The sequence below is a fragment of the Osmerus mordax genome, chromosome 1 (genome assembly GCF_038355195.1).
Source record: "Osmerus mordax isolate fOsmMor3 chromosome 1, fOsmMor3.pri, whole genome shotgun sequence".
Lineage (NCBI taxonomy): Eukaryota > Metazoa > Chordata > Actinopteri > Osmeriformes > Osmeridae > Osmerus > Osmerus mordax.
Genome location: NC_090050.1, coordinates 8,556,477 through 8,575,850, shown reverse-complemented (window position 1 = coordinate 8,575,850; position 19,374 = coordinate 8,556,477). Strand labels below are relative to the sequence as shown.

At 42.6% G+C, this 19,374-nt stretch overlaps 2 protein-coding genes across 2 annotated transcripts; both read left to right on the top strand.

Moving 5' to 3' along the window:
* Positions 1-598: 598 nt before the first annotated feature.
* zgc:109965 (Nicalin-1-like) lies at positions 599-6,065 on the top strand. The gene is made up of 15 exons (XM_067243725.1): positions 599-743; positions 954-1,144; positions 1,455-1,599; positions 1,923-2,020; positions 2,202-2,279; positions 2,862-2,965; positions 3,117-3,205; positions 3,519-3,658; positions 3,839-4,017; positions 4,394-4,481; positions 4,910-4,948; positions 5,153-5,325; positions 5,587-5,640; positions 5,736-5,814; positions 6,009-6,065. The coding sequence occupies exons 1-15, from the start codon at positions 599-601 to the stop codon at positions 6,063-6,065; spliced, it is 1,659 nt and encodes a 552-aa protein (XP_067099826.1).
* A 4,253-nt stretch (positions 6,066-10,318) lies between these two features.
* myorg (myogenesis regulating glycosidase (putative)) lies at positions 10,319-17,937 on the top strand. The gene is made up of 3 exons (XM_067243771.1): positions 10,319-10,410; positions 12,294-12,822; positions 13,810-17,937. The coding sequence occupies exons 2-3, from the start codon at positions 12,557-12,559 to the stop codon at positions 15,605-15,607; spliced, it is 2,064 nt and encodes a 687-aa protein (XP_067099872.1). The 5' UTR covers positions 10,319-10,410; positions 12,294-12,556; the 3' UTR covers positions 15,608-17,937.
* The last annotated feature ends 1,437 nt before the right edge of the window (positions 17,938-19,374 follow it).

Here is a 19,374-nt window from a genome sequence, read left to right as displayed (position 1 = left end):
ACTGCAAGGAGCGGGGAGTAACGCGGTCTCCTACCTAAAGGGACAAGGTCTGGGAGAAAGCCTGGTGGACGGGTGAGTTGAGTCAACCTTATTGATGGGGTGTTTTGATGTTGACCATGGCATAAGGACATGGTAATATAGGTCATTGCATTAACCTGCATTAGTCTTATGAAACCGTCAGGTAAATGCAATTGGTTAGTCTATACTATTTGGTTATGACAGACCTTGAGCACATGGGACTTTTAACCATGTGGAATGAAGTACATAGACATTTTCACTCATTTTGACACATGGGATACAGTCTTGCAGAAGTACATTATTGTCCTTCTTTGGTCATAGAATGTGTTATTACATTTGTTCTATGTCAGTCTAGGCACCGTGTCTAAAGCCATGTGACACTGGACCTAACTGTGCTGGACCAATATGAGATTACTATTACTGTTACTCTAAATGATTCAAGATGAGAATGTCCTTTGAGTTGTACAAAGTTAATTGAATATCATGTGTGTCTTTAATTGAATTGGTTTAAATCTCAAATGGTCAATCCCAATGGTGCTCCACAGAGAAGTACGTTTTCAGAAACTGAGGAAGTGACATCATGTGGTTGAGAGTGTGGCCTGCGGTGGCTTGTCTGCTGCTGCTGTGTGTCCAGCCTCTGCACGCGTCTGCACTGCTAGCAGTGTCCTCCTACGAGTTCACCGCTTACAGGATGCAGCATTTTGACCTGCAGCAGGACAAACATGGTAGGGTCATGGGGAAACCGTAGTCAATCTTGAACATATTTTATATTAATCTTTGCATTTTAGCTGGCTTGTCAAAAATAATAGGCTTGATAAGAAATACAAGATTGGATGAAAGTGTCCTTTTAGTTCACAATCATGTTTCGACAAGACTCCGAAGGGGCGCACTACCTGGCCTCTGGTGACCTTTGACCCTTTCGTTGGACTGTTGAGGTTGTCGTGGAGCCATTGTGATCGCCGAGGCGCGCGCGGCGGACGACTCGAGCCTGACGCGGCGTTGCGTGATCATGAAGCTGCAAGACTTCACCACGGAGCAGTACGTCGAGGCGCAGAGGCAGAACGCCGCCGCAGTGCTCATCCTGCTGCCTCAGAACATCTCCGCTGTGCCCCCTGATGTCATACAGGTAGCCATGTTCAGCATCAAGGTAGCGCTCAAAGCCACAAGTGTCATCTAGGATCAATTATACTTTAAATGATGGACAATGAGAAGTTTTGCCCGTTTAGCTCTGTGTATTTTGTGTATTTCCCATTTAAGTATGCTGTTTATGTGTTTATAAGCCTGAAAGAAGACGTTTTCGATTCAACTGTATCTTTCTTTTGTCGTTCAAAAAAGCACTTGGTGACAGGAAAAAGGACATTGATGAGTCTTGTAGTCTAATTCAACTTTACAAGGGAGCACTGTTTTTCGAAAACTGTGACCTGCCTTCCCTCCAGACGTTCATGGTGAGTGAGAACAAAGCCTTGCGCAAAGAGACCGTCATGCCTGTGTACGTGGCCCCCGAAGACGAGCAGCTCCTCTGCATGTACGAGGAGGTGAAGCTGGTCGCCAGCACACGCACCTCCTCAATCCTGGTGCGAGGTGAGGGGGGGGGAGTAGAGGATAAGGGGGAACAGGGGGGGGGGGGGGGGGGATTAGAACGTTTGGGGTGGGGGTGGAGGTCCGTAGAGGGGAGATTAGACAGCAGAGAAGGAAAAGATGGATGCATGGGTGGATGTTGCAAAGTCAGTCATGGAGTAAAGAAAAAAGAATGGCAGAGGGATGGAGAAAGATAGATGTATCAGACAGTTTATAGAAGAGATGTAAGCAAACTACGTATATATTTGATAGGTATGTACTGTACGTGACAGTGTATTGAATGTGTGTTGAATTGTATTTTGCATTCCCCCCCCTTTTCTTGCCAGTTCTTCGTAGCATGGTCCTGGCCACTGCCTTTCAGATTCTTGTGAGCAACAACAACCCTGTCAAGACCATCACCGATAACTCCATAGTAACGCTGGAGGTGAGAGAACAGACACATTGTCAAAAAAAAAGGGTGCTGGTGATGGCTTCTGGAGCACCTCAACCAAAGAAAAAGCACAGACCAAAAGCGGACCAAGGCACAGCCGTTGGGATGACACCATTTGAAAAAGAATAAAATCCTTTGTGAGATCATTCAATGTGATTGGTCATTGCACTTTTAGGGTGTGCTTCCTGGAGCAGGAGGGGATCCACCCACCATTGTCATCACCGCCCATTATGACTCGTATGGACTTGCACCTGTAAGTCTCATGGCAAAATCTTCCATACATATAAGAACCCACAGCATTTCAGCACAATTCCAAAATCCATTCCACCCTGTGTCTCCTAACCCCAAACCAGCATCATAGATCATAGTCCTCCAAAGTAAAATATATAACAGTATTTCCCGGTAGGAACCCTCCATATTGTAAGATGACGGTCTAAAACAGCAGTTCAGTATTAAAATTCCACAATCTTGGGTTTCTAGTGTCTCTCCCTAAGGAGCATGGTAAGACTGCTGACTCATCTACTGACTTACTGCTTCCTGTATTTCAATCAGGGGAATTATAAAGACATGGTTGGGGATGTTACAGCATGGTATTAAATATGGTAATATATGACTAAGACCACATCTCCTTCAAGCATGCTCTTCTAATACTATTGAACCCTTTTATGTACTGTCATAATCCATCTGGTAGCTCCATTTAAAATAAAATCCCTCAGATCCCTAAGAATCTATTGTATTTTGAAGGGTAGCGTATAGGTATAGTCCCAATTTTTCCACAAACATACATCGCTGTATTATACTCTTTCATATGTTTTGATGTGTCAACTCCTGACAGTGGCTGGCCTACGGCGCTGACTCAAACGCTAGTGGGGTTACCATCCTGCTCGAGCTGGTCCGACTCTTCAGAAAGCTGTACAGCAACCCAGGCACCAGGCCCCAGTGAGTTACAAAAATATTTGTAACTTCACTCCCCCCCCCTCCCCCTCTCCCAAAAAGAACGAAAATTTGTCTTTGCATCCTTTTATGACTAAATCTTTCATTTTTCACAGATGGTGTATTATACAGTTTCCTTGTTTTCTTTACCCTTTAGTTACCACCTTCTGTTCTCCTTGACTGGTGGTGGGAAGTATAACTACATGGGGACAAAGAAGTGGGTGGAGGAGAACATGGACCATGCTGGTGTGTTTAGTTTGAAAACATCCTGTCTTTCTCTCTTTGTTTATGCCTACCTTTACAGGCACAAGGCGCCAGACCATTGTTGTTATATCCTTAACATCTCAATTCCATGTCAGGTGACCAATCAGAGTTTATGTAGTGCTTGATTGCACATTCTGTATAGATAATAATACAGTATACTTTGTGAGCTTTTAATAGAGATTATAGAGATGAATAGGGATTATACATCTACTGTATAACTAGTTACTAGTTTGGAGAAAGTTCGGGATAGAATTACGTATTCATACTGTATCTGTCTTCCCTTGAAACCAATCAGAATCAAGTCTCCTTCATGACAATGTTGCATTTGTTCTGAGTCTGGACACACTGGCCAATGGGGATGAGCTTTACATGCATGTATCCCGCCCTCCCAAACCTGACACCCCCCAGCATAACTTTTTCCAACAGTTGGAACAGGTAAAACATCATCTTGAAAACATTTGATTTGAATAATTACGACAGTTATAAAGAATATATTGACAGTACAGTTAACTGTTTGAAATGTACAGTATGGTTCATCTAATTGCTGAATGTGCATCCCTACCCATGGCACATTGTGGTGTGGCATGGGCTTAAACCCTACTGACTTCATCACAGGTGATCTCTGCCCGCTTCCCGTGGGTGAGACTGGGCATGGTCCACAAGAAGATCCACCTGGGAGAGTCCACTGTGTCTTGGGAGCATGAGCGCTACGGGTTGCGCAGGATCCCAGGGTTCACCCTGTCACACCTGGAAGACCCCAAATCAGAAGTCAGAGGCTCCATCCTCGACACTATGTAAGTCTATTTCAAGTATCGACTCTAGGTTGCGGGACTTTACGTATTATGTTACAGTTACATACGACAGTAGGCCGACATATAAAGGTCAGGGTTTGATTTTCAGCCCTGACAGTTTCTGTTCCTACCTGTTTTTACCCTCTCTCCTTCCTCCTTTTCAATAATGTGAAACTTGACAAAAGGGTTGATTAATCAGCCTATTAAAGATCTACCTTTTTCTTTAAACTTGGATTAGCAGTGAGGAATATGTCCTACAGGATGCCTCAACACAACATTATATTGGTGTTATATAAATTGTTATTTAATGGCAGTGTAATATTACTAATGATCATTTCGCTAGCACACTTTGTCATTAGTTTTTTCTTTTGGGATCTAGATCACAGGTGGATTTAAGAAAGTTCAAACGAAATGGCATCATCATAGCAGAAACTCTGGCACGTTTTATGTACAATCTGTCTGATAAGGTAAGAAACTAGCCCACATACAAAATATAGTGCTTACCCACTGACACTGGCATTTAAGCCATAGTCTAGGACTTAGAGCCTAGTTGCTATGTGTTTCCACTATAAGGAACAGCCTCAAAAACACCAACACAGATTTGAGACCTTCTTTGGGCCATGGGTGAAGTTTGGCAGTGGGTGTGCTCATCTAATCTTAATAAACATAAAGGTTTTGGTCACTTGAGGTCACATTCCATCTCGTTCGATATTTGGTGAATTTCATAGACCCATTATAATTTTGTTTTGGACAACATGAATAATGTGAACTTCACTATAGTCAAAGTCCCTGAATAGTGGAAACACATGACTCATTGGTGACACCAGCCCCCCAAAAATGCTCCTTGTTTTTTTATCTTATATTCTTTAATGTCTCTCAATCTGTTTTTCTTCAGGGTTCTGCCAAAGACATACAAATTTTCAAAGGCCAAATGGTGAGACATTTCATGTGAACTGTATTTATCAACTACATTTTGGGGGAAAAAACACGGCCTACTGTAAGCAAAGCATCTAGTAACTTAAAGAATCACAATGCTCTCTAATGTAAAATGGTTTTACAGGAACAACACACCCACACGCACGCACACATCAACTCCCATACCATACAAGTGGTTGTGTCTTTACGATTTCACTTGCAGGAGTTCCTGGACAACCGTTTGTCCACCATGATGTCCTTCCTGACCTCCATCCCGCGGGCCACCCAGCTGCTTGACAAGGAGCCCAAGCACACCCTGCTGGTGAACTCTCTGGAACAAGAGCTGAGGCACTACCTGCAGCAGGTCCACAGGCACACCTTCCGCCAGGACAAACGGTAGGCACACACGTCTCTGCTAATGACCACTCCCATTCCAGAGTAGCACGGACGCATATACAACGCAAGTATATCAACTGAGTCGTAGTTCAGAGTTGAATGTAGTTGAATCTATTGACTTTACAGATGGCCTACTCAAACGAAATGCCACCAAAGCTGTTCACTTTTACCGTCAATTGTTTTGCATGTTTGTGTGCTATCTAGAATGGGTTAATCCTTCATGAAAGAAAAGATAACCACAACATGTGTTTTTTCTTTCAGGGACCCTGACATCACCTTTTTTGATCAAATGCACCAGCCAATGACGATGTACAGGTGGGAGAAGACAGACCTTAAACATGATTAATTAAAATCAAATGTATGTAGGCTGCTGTATTTGTCGGTCGTTCATGATATGTGTCCGTCCACAGAGTGAAACCTGCTGCCTTTGATCTCTTCCTCGGTGGCTGCATTGCGGCCTATCTAGGGATCGTTTACTATGCCATTCAGGTTTGTCAATATCCAGTCTTCCATTTTGTTCGGTCCTAAACTCTTAGCTTGGCTCTAAAGTGTGTTTAAAGCAGTGTATTTTCCCAACCCTTGTATCTTGGACACACTGTGTTTCAGCTGCACCTTTTGAGCCCTACTGGGTGCACTTACATAAACATAAAACACATGATTATTTCAATTTTTCCCTTTGTCAGAACTGTGAATATCTCTACACCAAACTCAAAGCAGCAGTGAAATCCAAACAGCATTGAGTGCTTTGATGCTTTGAAGAATGTTTCAGAAGATGAATGAGTACGGGCATGAGTATTGTTTTGAGAGAAAGGGAAGGCAATTACCTTGCAATTGGACTTGCTTCAGTGGACATCAAACCCAAGATGTACGGGTAAAATCTTACTTATAAGAATATGTGTCCTCAAATTGGGCACTGCATCATTTGTACACCATCTGTATTTTATGAATAAAATTACTGAAACGCTTGATTCCATTCTTCTTCTTTGAAAATTAAACTAACTAATTAAACTTAACTTTAGCCAAACATAGCTCATCACATGTTAAAACCTAAACGTGACCTCAATGTAAAGTTACTAATGATACAATTGTTCAATATTTGTCCACGTTGAATATTCTAAACTCTACTACATTGGCCACATTGTTACATATAAAGAATAATAGCTCCGCCAAAGATTTAAAATACAGTCTATATACAGTAACTGCCATTAGCGTGAGAATCAAGAAACCATTCTACCCTGTTTTACCTGGCTTTGCCCCCTCACCTCCTTGCCTAGTGACAGCCTGTTCAACAGACCACACATGCGAAGACCCCAATCTTCCGTTCACGAATGTACAGTAGTTCTGTGCAACGGAATGTACAAAATATGAAACAGTACATGGCTCAAAAGCATAATTCTATTCAGGCCAGGCTTTTATAATGTTGTTATTTTACCTGAATACGAATGGGCTTTAATTGGCCGTGTGCATGCCCCTGACAGGGGGTTACTGATCAGTTCCTGCAGTGGTGCCACTAAGGGACTCTGCTGCCAGCCAGAGAATTATTGATGAATGTGACTCCTGGCAAAAAAGGACGAGAAAGGTGACCCAGGTTAGTCTCACTGTAGGGGGGCCTGTGTCGGTAATAAGTCCCGTGAGCTTCAGAGCTATGTCTGCTCAGATTGCAGTGAGAGAGAGACAGCAAATGTGTGTGTGTAAGTAGTGTAAGACCATCTACTGTATAAGGTAGGGTGACCCGATTGTTCTACTGATTAAAATAACACCCCAAGTAAAAGAAAGTGGAGACCAGCCACTGTGAGAGGAATGTTAAGGGAGGAAGAAGTAAGGAGCAAATGTAGGTGGCCGAGGGAGGGAGGGGTGGAGGGAGGGGGAGAGAGAGAAAGAGAGGGGGAGGGAGGGAGGGAGGGGGGGGAGGGAGGGAGGGGTGGAGGGAGGGGGAGAGAGAGAAAGAGAGGGGGAGGGAGGGAGGGGGGGAGGGGGGGAGGGAGGGAGGGGGGGGGGAGAGAGAGAAAGAGAGGGGGAGGGAGGGGGAGGGAGGGAGGGGAGGAGGGAAGGAGGGAGAGAGGGAGAGAGAGGGGGGAGATTGAATCCGTCATTAGAGGTGTAAACTCACAGTAGTGTGAGGACAGGTAGAAAGTGAAGGGGGGTGTTCACAAGATGTGATGGCTCCCCTATTGCTTAGCACGTACACAGAGGAGTTCAACTGTCCTGGCCAAAGAAAACCAGCCCAGCCCAGACCATCCTCAGCACACCGCCGGAACAACCCTCACCCCAGACCGGTAAGAGCCCCAACACTGTTGTTGGCTGATGACATATTCCGTACCCAGATGCAAAAAGAAATGTGAGTTCACTGTGTTCTCTATGTACATTTGTTGTTCTGACTTACGGCTGTCACTGCACAGTACATGTAGTGCTTTCAAAAATACTTCCAAATCATTTTTACATACTGTCACTACATTATGAAGATGTGACTAATTCTACTATTTTGATCCAATAGGCATTAGAAAAGCACTTAACATAATCAGTCAGTCAATAAAACAACAACAAACAAAACTCAATTATTTACAGCAGCACATTTTTTCCAATCCAATTTTGCAGCCCAGGCCCTTTAAAGAAAAAGAACAAAACACACCCCATTACCTCCTTCTTCATTCCCTTCATTACTTCAGGAAAAGGCCAGATACTCTTATGCTAATTGGAGTTTCATCGTTTGCATACATCTCCACAGGTTGAAAGCCGTCTCATTCATTATTTAGCTTTTCTTTCCTCTCCCTCACCGCTGATGGGATTGAACAAGTAAACATGGAAGCGATAACCCACCACCACCACCATTCTCTGTCCGCTCAGTTCCTGAGCTTTGGCTGTACATGGGTTGAAAGCATGGTTAGGATGTTTCTTTCAAACATCACGGAAACTGTAAGTCTACTCCAGTACCAGTGAAAGTTCCTTTTCTTACCTTTGTCATCTCTACAGGCAACAAGAAAAAGCTAAAAGGCAGCTAAAACCATGAAGAATATCCTTTCATGTGAAATTCAACGATGAAAGTATCATGCCTCAATTGAATGCTTGTAAACTTGAACTGGTTTCCCAGCCCATCTTGTCCCTTCCCTCAAGGAAGAAAAGGCTCAAATTGACATCAACTACCTCGCTCTCTGCATATGTGTCCCGGAGTGGGACACAATAGCCTCAATGCATCACCTCGGCCTCCTTCCATCCATCTTCACCACCCTGGGAGAAAGAGAACAGGTGTCTAATTTCCTCTCTCCTTTCTTATTTAATCAGGACTTCCTCTTACCCAGGAAACTGCAGACGGGCCACAGGTCATCTCGCTCAGTGTTTCAGGCGAACACAGTTCCTGTGAACATCGGACGCCCCCTTTTCCCTCCCATCCGACACCTCTCCTTCCACCACCAAGGTGCTGCTGCAAACTCAAGAACACAATAAAGTATATTTCTATTAAATGTGGAACTTTCATTTGTTTTACCTTTGTTTATGCAATATATCGCTGCTGTTCTTTTTTCTTTAAAGAACGTTCAGTGTTGTCAAATCTTTAACCCCAACCCATGCACTCTTTCCCCAAACTTCTTAGATGATACAGTAGAAATCTAGTAGAGTTTTTCTTCTTTAACTTACATTGACCTACAGCCATGTCTGGATGTATTTTATCCCATTTAGTATAGTCTTGAGTTTGAATGCATTCTTTGTGTGACAACCCTGTCTTTTGCAGGTTATCCACCAGATGGCAAAAGTCTCAGTGCGGCACATGCAGACAAAAGAACGAGGGAGCCATCCAGACTACATGTGCTGCCCTCAGCTGGATGGATGCACAAAGTACAGATGACTGAACCTTCAGGGAGAGACAGCCGAATGCAACCTCCCTTGAGAAATACACAGAGGTAGAGCATTGCACTGTTTTCATGCTTTTGAAACGTTTCCCTTCTACTTATTGTCTGTATGAATTCACTGATTTGACTGGACCCGAAGAAGTGAACCCATATGGATCTTGTGAGTTTTCAAAAAATGGGTCTTTCAGTGGTCTTTCAATTGTTTCAAAAGTATTTTCGGAAACAATTTCTGCACACTGTTTTAACGCATTCATGTTACACAAAAGCTTTGAGTCGGTCATTTATCTGAACAGATATGAAGGCTGTAGTCCATGTTGTTTACAGTCAGGGGGAGTCCTTCAGATCCTCACAGCAGAGGCCAATCCGGTCAGACACACAGCAATATCCTGGTGACCTTACCTGCCGTTTATCATCAGGATCCAGGTGAGAGATTCCGATGTTTGACCTAATGGTAGTGTGAACATCTTTTTTTAAATCTACATTTTTTCATTGAATGGATATTTGACAACATTAAGAATGTTTTGTTCATGAGAACGCGAACAAATATATTTATTGTTTTGCAAAAACTGTTTGGTAAAACAATTTGTGTGTTTGATTCCCATGCCACTTATGCAAAATATCCACGTAGGCCTATAGGCTACATTCGTATGACCACTGTTCATGTTCACGTTTCCCAGTGCTGGATACAGCTGTTTTCATGTAGTGAAACCGTACCAGGCTGGATCGTACATCATTCACCCGGAATTTGTTTCTGAGTCTAAGCGCTAAAATAACCGATCACAAAGTGTGTCCTCTTAAATAAAGGAATTTATCTGATTATTTGAAATGTGAGTTTTGTTGTGAAATACTTTTGTGAAACAATAATAATATTTTGGTGGAAGCATAGGCTACATTCTAAAAAAGTATTGTGTAGAATAGAATTTCTAAGAAAAGTCGAAACCTTTAGAAGAATCCTGAAGTTTTACATTTAAAATGTGAATCAACAAAACGTTCCTAATTTATTTTTCGACTTATAAATATACCATTCTTAAATATTGCATTGGGTAGACTTATTTTGAGGTGTGCAGTACGGTAAAAGTGAACCGGAACATAAACTACATTTCCCATACATCTCTTCAAGGAATCTTGCTTGCATACGCTATGCAACAAGATACCTCTTCATGCGCGTTCTGCGCCCAGCGCAGTCACGAGCCAGCAAAGTTTGTGTATGCGGATAGAAGATTGAAGTTTGGCTGCTCGATCGGTAAGTAAAGCTTATGAAGAAATCAATTCTGTTTAAGTAACGTTTTAATATTTGTTTTTTTTCCACGCAAATGTCAGACTAAACAACCACCGAGTTGAGCATAACATGACTCAACAGAGTTGAGTCCCACATCAATGCGAACCAGTTTAGGCAAATGTTGTTTACCACACTCGAGTTCATGTTGACTTGAAAATATTCATGCAAGTAAAAAATGTGGTTATTAAACGATTTCCTTATTGATACTGTACACAGTATCCTTGATTGGTCGTTTGAAATGCGGGTTTTGTGTTTTAAACGTTAGCGATAGCCAGTGGTATACGTTTACATAAGCTTGATCTCGTGCATGAGGGGGAAGCAACTACAGAGGTAGGCTATCTATTCTTTCTTTATGTCTGAACTCGTTGAGTGTACAGAAGGGTTTTACCCTAGTGTTCTCTGACTGACTCAAATATTCGGCACTGTTATTAAACCAGTTTAGTTTACAGTTTCGACGCTAAGGTGAGTGTCACTCAAGTTACTGTCTGCAGATCAAAGTTTATGCAACCAAGCTGATAACAAATCAACGGATGCGCCAAAGGGCTATTCATGCCCTGACCTGACTCTTTTTTTCAATCTTTATTTCTCAATATCTGAAGTTGACTCTAGCTCTCTTTTGTGTGTGTGGAAGGGGGCGGGGGGAGGTAAATTAAATCAAGCCTGGTTAAACACAGAATAGACAATAAGGTTGCTAATTAACTACAAGCATGCGTTATTATCCCAGCCCTGACGGACAATGTAAGGATGAAGGCCCAAATAAGCAGTTAGAAGCAGCACACCAGCACAAGCAATGTTTGTGTGTGAGAGCAACAGCAGAACCTTGGTCCAATGCAGATTCAATCAAATTAATCTTGCTGTGCCTCAATAGCTAAAAACAGCCATGCAAATTCCCATAACCCATGTTTGTTTCTTTGTATCAGCAAGTACTGTTTGTCAGCAGCGTAAGATAAGTATGTGTGTGTTTGTGTGCACCTTTTTAAGAGATGAGTCGGCAAATGGCCTTGTTCTGCCTAGTCCAGGCTTGATTATTCCACCTACCCCCTGTAACTGAGTGGACTTGTTGCTTGGGTTACAAAACTCTCTGAAGTTGCAGTGAAGTACACAAGGGTGCCACAGTGGCCATTAGTTTGACTCGGAGGAACAGGGTGTTTTGTATGTGTTCAATCTCCTCACTGTTGGCAGAACATCACAACAAAGGGTCCAGATGAGGCCTGAATACTCACTACAGCTCAACTACGAACTATTTGTGTGCACTGCACACAAATTAGTCTGAGACAAGCCAATGTTTAAAATAGGATTGTTGCCATATCAACCTCTTAAAAGCACACTGGGCTTTATTCCATTACGTCAAGAACCAAGGATAGCCTACATTTATCCAAAAAACATTATAGATGTATTTTATTTTTTTAGTCTTTCATCAACTAGGTATCCACCCACGTTCAAGTGTTGAGTTAGCCCAAACTATGATAAGTGAGTCATCTCTGTCTCATGGATTGTTATGGCAGTTATGTCTCGCCTGTTGTCTCACCAAGATAGTAAGAGATCTCAGTCTGGTTCACTGCTGAATTTGTGTATGTAAATGTTCAAACATGCAATTTTCGAAAGCCTAGGTAGGCTACTATTTAGAACTATAGCACTATCCAACCTTTCGGCCATATAGTGCCATTTAGTGGAGCTATTTTATGCTGAATATCTCTGTTTTGAGATGTTATAGCCTTTGGTTTATTTATTGTGGTGTCTATGCAATGACAGACTTGTAGGATGTGTGGGGCTGTCACTGTTGTTGAACTGACTTTGCTGTGCAGCCTTAAATCTAAGATCCTGTTATCTTATTTCTTCTCCAACAGGTAAAGAGATGAAACAATTCTGCTAGAGGGCAACATCGCATGAAAGAAGTTAAAAAGCAAAGAAGAATTCCTTTCGAACCATCTTCAAGGTCATGCCTCAGAGAAGTGCCAGCATACTGACAAAAGAGCTGTGTATCACAGACCTTTGTGGGTGATCTCTGAGAGCTGCAAAAGTGGGTCTCTCCTGGCTGTACCCCAAGGATTTACATCATTTAAAGGATTGTTGAAAGCTTACTTTATTGGTCGACTCAACAAAAGCTGTCATGTACCAAGTGGTACCAGGAGGTGCAGGGGGCACTATTACCAATGTTACCCCCATTAAGCAGAAACTGAGCCGGGAAACTCGTCCACTAGTGGGAGCTGGGGTGCTGGGTGTGGTGCTGGTGATTGCAGCTGTGACCTCATGGTGTTACTACATTGCCTCGCTGCGCAAGGCTGAGCTGTTGAAGACTGAGTTGCTGGATCTTAACAAGGATGGCTACATCATCCGCAACCAGGCAGGATCTATCGTCTTCAAAATGGCCTTCAAGTATGTACTGTAGGCTTCTTTCTGGAATTGAGCTTAATGAGTTCACAAACGTTCTGGGTCCATTTATGTACCGTATTTTTTGGAAATAAAACCGCGGCTTGTACCCCAATTTTACAGTTTTCTTGTGGTTGTACGGCTTATATTTCGAAGCGGCGTATAGCCCGGTTTTAGAACAAAAAAGTGGCATTGTCCCAAGATCTCTACAGACCGTGCAGCTAATTTAATGCTCAACACTGGAACAGGGGCTTATTGAAAGAGGAATTATTTACTGTGTCGTCTCAATTACACTATCAGGGCTTGGAAATACAGTGACTTGCTAAAGTAGGCAAATGGCTAGTAGAACATAACATTTAATTATAATTTCAGTAAATCAAACAGCTGCAAGACCCAGTGAAATGCTTTATACAGCAAGCAAACCAACGTTACCTACATTTAGTCATTTAGCATCGCTAACAACATTGGCTAGTTCAACTTCGGTAGGCTATTCTCAGGATTTGCAAGCTAGCTAAACTTATACTATATCTAAAATAATTTTGTAGACATAACAATTGATTTTGCCACGCATGGACATACTATCCACAACCGAAGTGTGTTACAGCATGCTGTAAGATCGCCTATAGCCTACTCGTGCATTGCTTGGTATCATTGTTCCCGTATCAAGTGCGGCATATATTTCAGTGCGGGTTAAAATACAATTTACAAACACAAGGCTCCCATTCTGGTGGGGTGCGGGTTATAGATAATGCGGCTTGTTTTCAGAAAAATACGGTAATCATAATTCAACTCACATTCAGCCAGATCCTTTTAGTTGGTGTTTTATGAATGACCATAATGCAATTTTACATTATACAACACAAGGTTCAGGACTTGTTTCTGACGTAATTACAGCTTTTGATACTACCTTAAAGGTAAACTTAGTGGTAAATGTACAATTCAAATGTATCTAGAATTCAAAGTAACAATTATTTTCTTAATGTTGAATTGTAGGTCTGGGACCCTGGATCTGGACTCATGTACCAAAGAAGGGGAGATTCTAAGATGTGGGCGCACGATTGATGGTAAACTAATTTTCTTCATCCAAACGGTACGTCCCAAAGACACAGTCCAATGCTACCGTGTGCGTTGGGAAGAACTGGTTCCTGATCGACCTGTGGAGCATGCAATGACTTACAACGATTCCCATTGGTATGGTGGTGCCGAAACAGCCAAACAGCATTGGCCTATCTCTATTGAAGGGCAACAGGCTCCAAAGCCTTTCGTCACCAGCGACATCTACTCCAATCGAAATGACTTTGGTGGGATCTTGGAGCGCTACTGGCTGTCTTCCAACGCCACAGCCATCAAGATCAACGACTCTGTGCCCTTTCACCTCGGCTGGAATGAAACGGAGAAGACCATGTACTTCCAGGCCCGGTACCATGACAGCCCATACAAGCCAATCCCAGGGCCGGGGGAGACGCAGTTTGCCGAACTCAGCTATAGAGTATGTGTAGGATCAGATGTTACTTCCATCCACAAGTACATGGTGCGCAGGTACTTCACCAAGCCTAACAAGGTACCCTCCAAAGCCATGTTTCGCCATCCAATCTGGTCTACATGGGCACTCCATAAGAAAGACATTGACCAAGAGAAACTGTTGATCTACGCTGCCAACATCAACAAGCATGGCTTTAATTGTAGCCACCTGGAGTTGGATGACAGATACACCAACCGCTACGGTGAATATGAGTTTGACACAACCAAGTTCCCGAACGCCTCAGCAATGTTTCAGAAGCTGAAAGCGGATGGTTTTCTAGTCTCCCTATGGACGCACCCCTTCGTCAACTATGAATCCGAGAACTTCCACACCTGTGTGGAAAAAGGACTTTTTGTCCGAGAGCCTACCGGCCTATTGCCAGCTTTGGTTCGATGGTGGAATGGTATTGGTGGCATCCTGGATTTCACCAATCCGGACGCCCGTGATTGGTTTGCATCCCACTTGCGGTCCCTCCGCTCCAAATATGGGGTGTCATCCTTTAAACTGGATGCTGGCGAGACAAACTACTTGCCGTGGAAGTTCAGTACGAGGATTCCCCTTCGTGACCCAAGCACCTTCACGCGACGATACACAGAAATGGCAATTCCCTACAACGAGCGTGCTGAACTCCGCATCGGCTATCAATCCCAGAACATCTCTTGCTTCTTCAGGCCCATCGACAGGGACTCCGTTTGGGGCTATGAGCTTGGTCTCAAATCCCTTATTCCTACAGTCCTCACCATTAGCATTCTTGGTTACCAGTTCATCCTACCGGACATGATTGGCGGGAATGCTTACCTAAACCGCACAGAGGGAGGGCAACGTTTACCAGACCGTGAACTCTACATTCGCTGGCTGGAGCTGGCCGCATTCATGCCCTCCATGCAGTTCTCGATCCCTCCCTGGGAGTATGATAGGGAGGTGGTGGAGATTGCCCGGAAGTACACGGCTCTCCATGAGAGCCTCGTGGCCCCGCGTGTTTTGGAATTGGCTGGAGAAGTGCTGGACACGGGGGACCCCATCATACGCCCCCTGTGGTGGATCGCCACTGGGGATGAGAACGCTTACAAGATAGATTCTCAGTTCCTGATAGGGGACGACCTCATGGTAGCTCCAGTCCTTGAGCCTGGGAAGCAGGAGCGGGACATCTACCTCCCTGCTGGGCGTTGGCGTAGCTACAAGGGAGAGCGCTTTGATATTAAAGAGCCTCTGCACCTTACAGACTATCCCGTGGATCTTGACGAAATTGCTTACTTTGTCTGGGTTTAATGAGGTGTACGTCGTAGAGGAAACGGTTGTCGGTCTCCTCTAAAACGTATTAGACAACCAGCTTATTGGAGAGGGTTAACGCACACCTCGGCAAGAACTGTGGTAATAGCAAAGTCTCTCTCTGAGGAATGAAGGTCAGAGGAAGGATTTTATAGAGAATAGAGAAAACAAAAATAACAGGGCCAACACGTGTTACCATATCAGGATTCCTGACTCCAGTACTCGTTTCCACCCAGTGCCTAGAAGGCTGCTGCTCAGCCTACAGAATGTGTTTTAGGCCTGACTACTGGTAGCAACTGTTCTAAACAGGACTGTCCTTAATACATTATTTATTACAGTAGTAAAAGTATCACAGATAATAAGGCAACAGGTGATCTTTTAATTGTGATTAACATAAGCACAGGAAATCCTTGATTTATCCCACAACACAACAACAATATGGGTGACTCAAAATCAATATTAACAATAAAAAGCATGTTAGATTTGCTGAAGGACAAAATCATTTGATTGTGAGGTGATAATGTTTTCCATGCATGTGCCATAAATGTCAGCCTTGTTATATGGTGTTGTAGTAGGCAATAAGCTAAATGGGAAACACATTTTATTTGAACACCATACCTAATAATATATCCCCTCATCACAAGTAGTAATTGTCCTCCAATATGTCCCATTCAGAAGACGTATTGGTGGTACCAGCATTTGTTGAAAGACAGATACTCAAATTATCATATTCGGTTAATAAAGCTTTTATAATAACAGAAGTGTACAATATAACGTGATACAGGTTTTAACATTATTGATTGTTGCCTATATGGAAAGCTAAAAGGGATGATGAATACTGTGAATTTTGAACATTTTGATTGTTTTGTCTTTTTGCTTTGCTAATTTGCATTTGACTTGAGTCTATTAGCTTTAGCATTCATGCTCAGCGATGGCTTTCGCAACCTATTTTTATATAATATTTTAATGTACGCCTCAATGTGTACCTCCACAGGCTTAGCTTTTGTAACCTGAGTTTGGGATTCACTAAGGCATGGTACTTGATGGTCTCGTCTGAAGTAATTCTTCTTGACATGGCTTATTCATAGCAGATATGGGCTGAAGAGTAGATATGTGATTCCATCCTGATGGAGGAGTTTGCTGACCTCGTGATCTTTTGATACATTCAAAACAAAAACAACAGTATGCTGACAAAGGCTTAAGCTTTTGTTTTTCCACATGAATGGACTTTTCCTACTGGTGAGAAGCCACACAATGTTATTTGATAAACACAGCCATAAACTGTAATGAGTGCAAAAACATAACCAGTATGCAGGGGAATGTGTTTATTCTACTGATGAAGCCAATACAAGGAAAATATATTACTTTATGTTTTGGAAGATCAAAAAAGACTAACTATAGACTTGAACATTTTACTTAGGGATCTAGAATGTTGATTTACTTGGAAAAGGGTGCCACCATACCACCATATACTGTAAATGCAAGCTAAAGGTTGTTTTGAAATGTAATAACCTTGTATGCATTCAGTTGGATGAGGAGATCATGCTTCTTCATGAGATTGTGTTGATAGTGACACCTCTTTGAATGAAAGGAGTTGGAAGACAATGCTTGTATTATTTTGTCAAAAGCCTAAAACACAAATATCAGGGAAAGTATGTATGTATCTTTGGCCAAATGTTTTACAATAGTTGTTATACAATAGCTCAGCTTAAATTGGTGTTGAGTGTTAATGTCTTCATTGTATAACCCAACAAAGCTCATGTTGATATGCTAAAAGTGTGTATAGATATTTTGGTATTTTGTCAGAATAGCGGTTTTCATGTATGTCTCATTGAGCAATGGAGGAAGTGTTGTCTCGAAAAATGAAACAGTAACTATGGTTACTGGTTTATTGGTGAAGCTACTTAAAAATGTGATCGAATTGAATAAGACCCTACTGCAATGTTCCTATATTTGTCCTTTCAGCATTATTTTCATTAGTAAAAATATGCTCCTTGTTTGCCATGTAAATTTGTACACCACTAGATTTGTAAAGCATCGGCAGAATGTTTTTAATAGCCTTTACTAAACCTTTGGTAAGAAATTGACTTTTGGGCCACTTTACTTGGCATGTCTTGTATCTATGGATACAAAACTATTGACTCTTCTGATATGCAGCAACTATTCAAGGTGTAAGGGTTAGTGGGGATATAATGTAGTGGTAAATGGTTGATTGTCTGATGAACATCATGCATCCACTGTTATTCGCTGTCCAAGCCTTCTGTACCCTCAAAGTAAAGCGTTAACCATTGCAAAGAAATAACAATAAATCTGCATGCTATTGCCAACCATTTCTGTTGTGGACGTCTCTTTGCATTGCTGTTATTGTCAAGGAGTTCATGGTGAGAAAATGATTCACGGTAAATGTTTTCATTACCTACCTCTCAAAAGAGATGATTGTAAACATCAACAGCAGCCCTTCCCTATATATTCGAGTGTGTGACAGAAAGTTTTACAAAGCTTTACTTACTTGCTGAACTGACATGGAGGGTTCATGAGATGACTCTGAACTGCAGGTCGACCAGATGCTCTCTGACCACAATCACCAGTCTACTCACCTCCCTGCAACCTTGTCCGAATTAGCAATTTGAGAAAGCAAATTTATCTAGGGACACACTGTTGAATGAAACCCGCCTTAGGGAGAGAACTTCTGGCCTTTTGGGTGCTCGGCTCATCATTGGGTGATGATGGCAAAGTGATGAGGCAATACAACAGGTTACATGGAGGCTGCCCCGATCAATAAATCATTTGCTAGCCCAGGGCACAGGGGCAAGGGAGCATGTGATCAAGCTAGATGGCTAGGGTGGCCACAACACTGAGCAAATGAAAGTGATAATCCTCTTGATAAATTAGAGAACAGAGAAAAGGTATTGTTGGTGAGGCCAAAGAGCGTTCACCATTCATGATGGCGGGGGGGATCCTTCTCCAACTGATGACCGGGATGAATTCTTTGCAGCCAGCACTGCACACAATCATGCCGGAGAGCTGCTCCACTCTGGCTGTCAATGACTTCTGTCTCTCGCTAACATTGATCTGGACTCGCTGGGGGAGACACGCATGCATCGATTAGCTGTCTGTGCGTTCCAAGGAATCAATGCCGTTTCTAAGTTTGCTTTGTACAATGATATTGTTTTGCCCAGTTCATCTTTTTAATTGTATGGATGATAGACAGGCAATATTATTTCTAAATAATGGAGAAAGGGGAAATGTACCTTAAACAGGGTCTTCATGTCTTGTATCCAGATTTAAAATGTAAATATAATATTGTGGCTTTCAGCTTTAGGGATGTTGCTAAGTAGTTGCTAAAGCTCAGTGTTTCTGTGTTTACAGATTGTTCCATAGTCCACTACATGATTCAAGGGTAATTATGAATGTAACAATGGCAGATTTATTAACAAACCATACTGTACAACAATGACATGCTTTTCATAATCATCCACAGGCCAAATAGTCAATATTATCTTACATTATAGCCGTGTTAACATGTTTTGGTGACTTTTCATGTGCTGCTCTAGGGTACCACTGGAGTGCAGTGTAGAATCACGGCTGGAGTCTGGCTTCAGCCAGACACCGTGGACCGAGGTCCAGATGTGACTAGCCGAGCAGACCCCCCCCCCCCCCCCCCAAACAAAAAACAAACAAAAAAAACCCAGTAAAAACTGGAACACACACATTCATACACACACCAAGCAGCTCGGAGGACACAAACCTGGCAGAGCCTACCCACC

Excerpts from the sequence above, each read along its gene's own strand:
- zgc:109965 (XM_067243725.1), top strand. The coding sequence starts at position 599 with ATGTGGTTGAGAGTGTGGCCTGCGGTGGCTTGTCTGCTGCTGCTGTGT. Across the intron at positions 744-953 it reads CCTGCAGCAGGACAAACATG|GTTGTCGTGGAGCCATTGTG; the intron begins GTAGGGTCATGG and ends TGGACTGTTGAG. Across the intron at positions 4,949-5,152 it reads AAATTTTCAAAGGCCAAATG|GAGTTCCTGGACAACCGTTT; the intron begins GTGAGACATTTC and ends TTTCACTTGCAG.
- myorg (XM_067243771.1), top strand. The coding sequence starts at position 12,557 with ATGTACCAAGTGGTACCAGGAGGTGCAGGGGGCACTATTACCAATGTT. Across the intron at positions 12,823-13,809 it reads GTCTTCAAAATGGCCTTCAA|GTCTGGGACCCTGGATCTGG; the intron begins GTATGTACTGTA and ends GTTGAATTGTAG.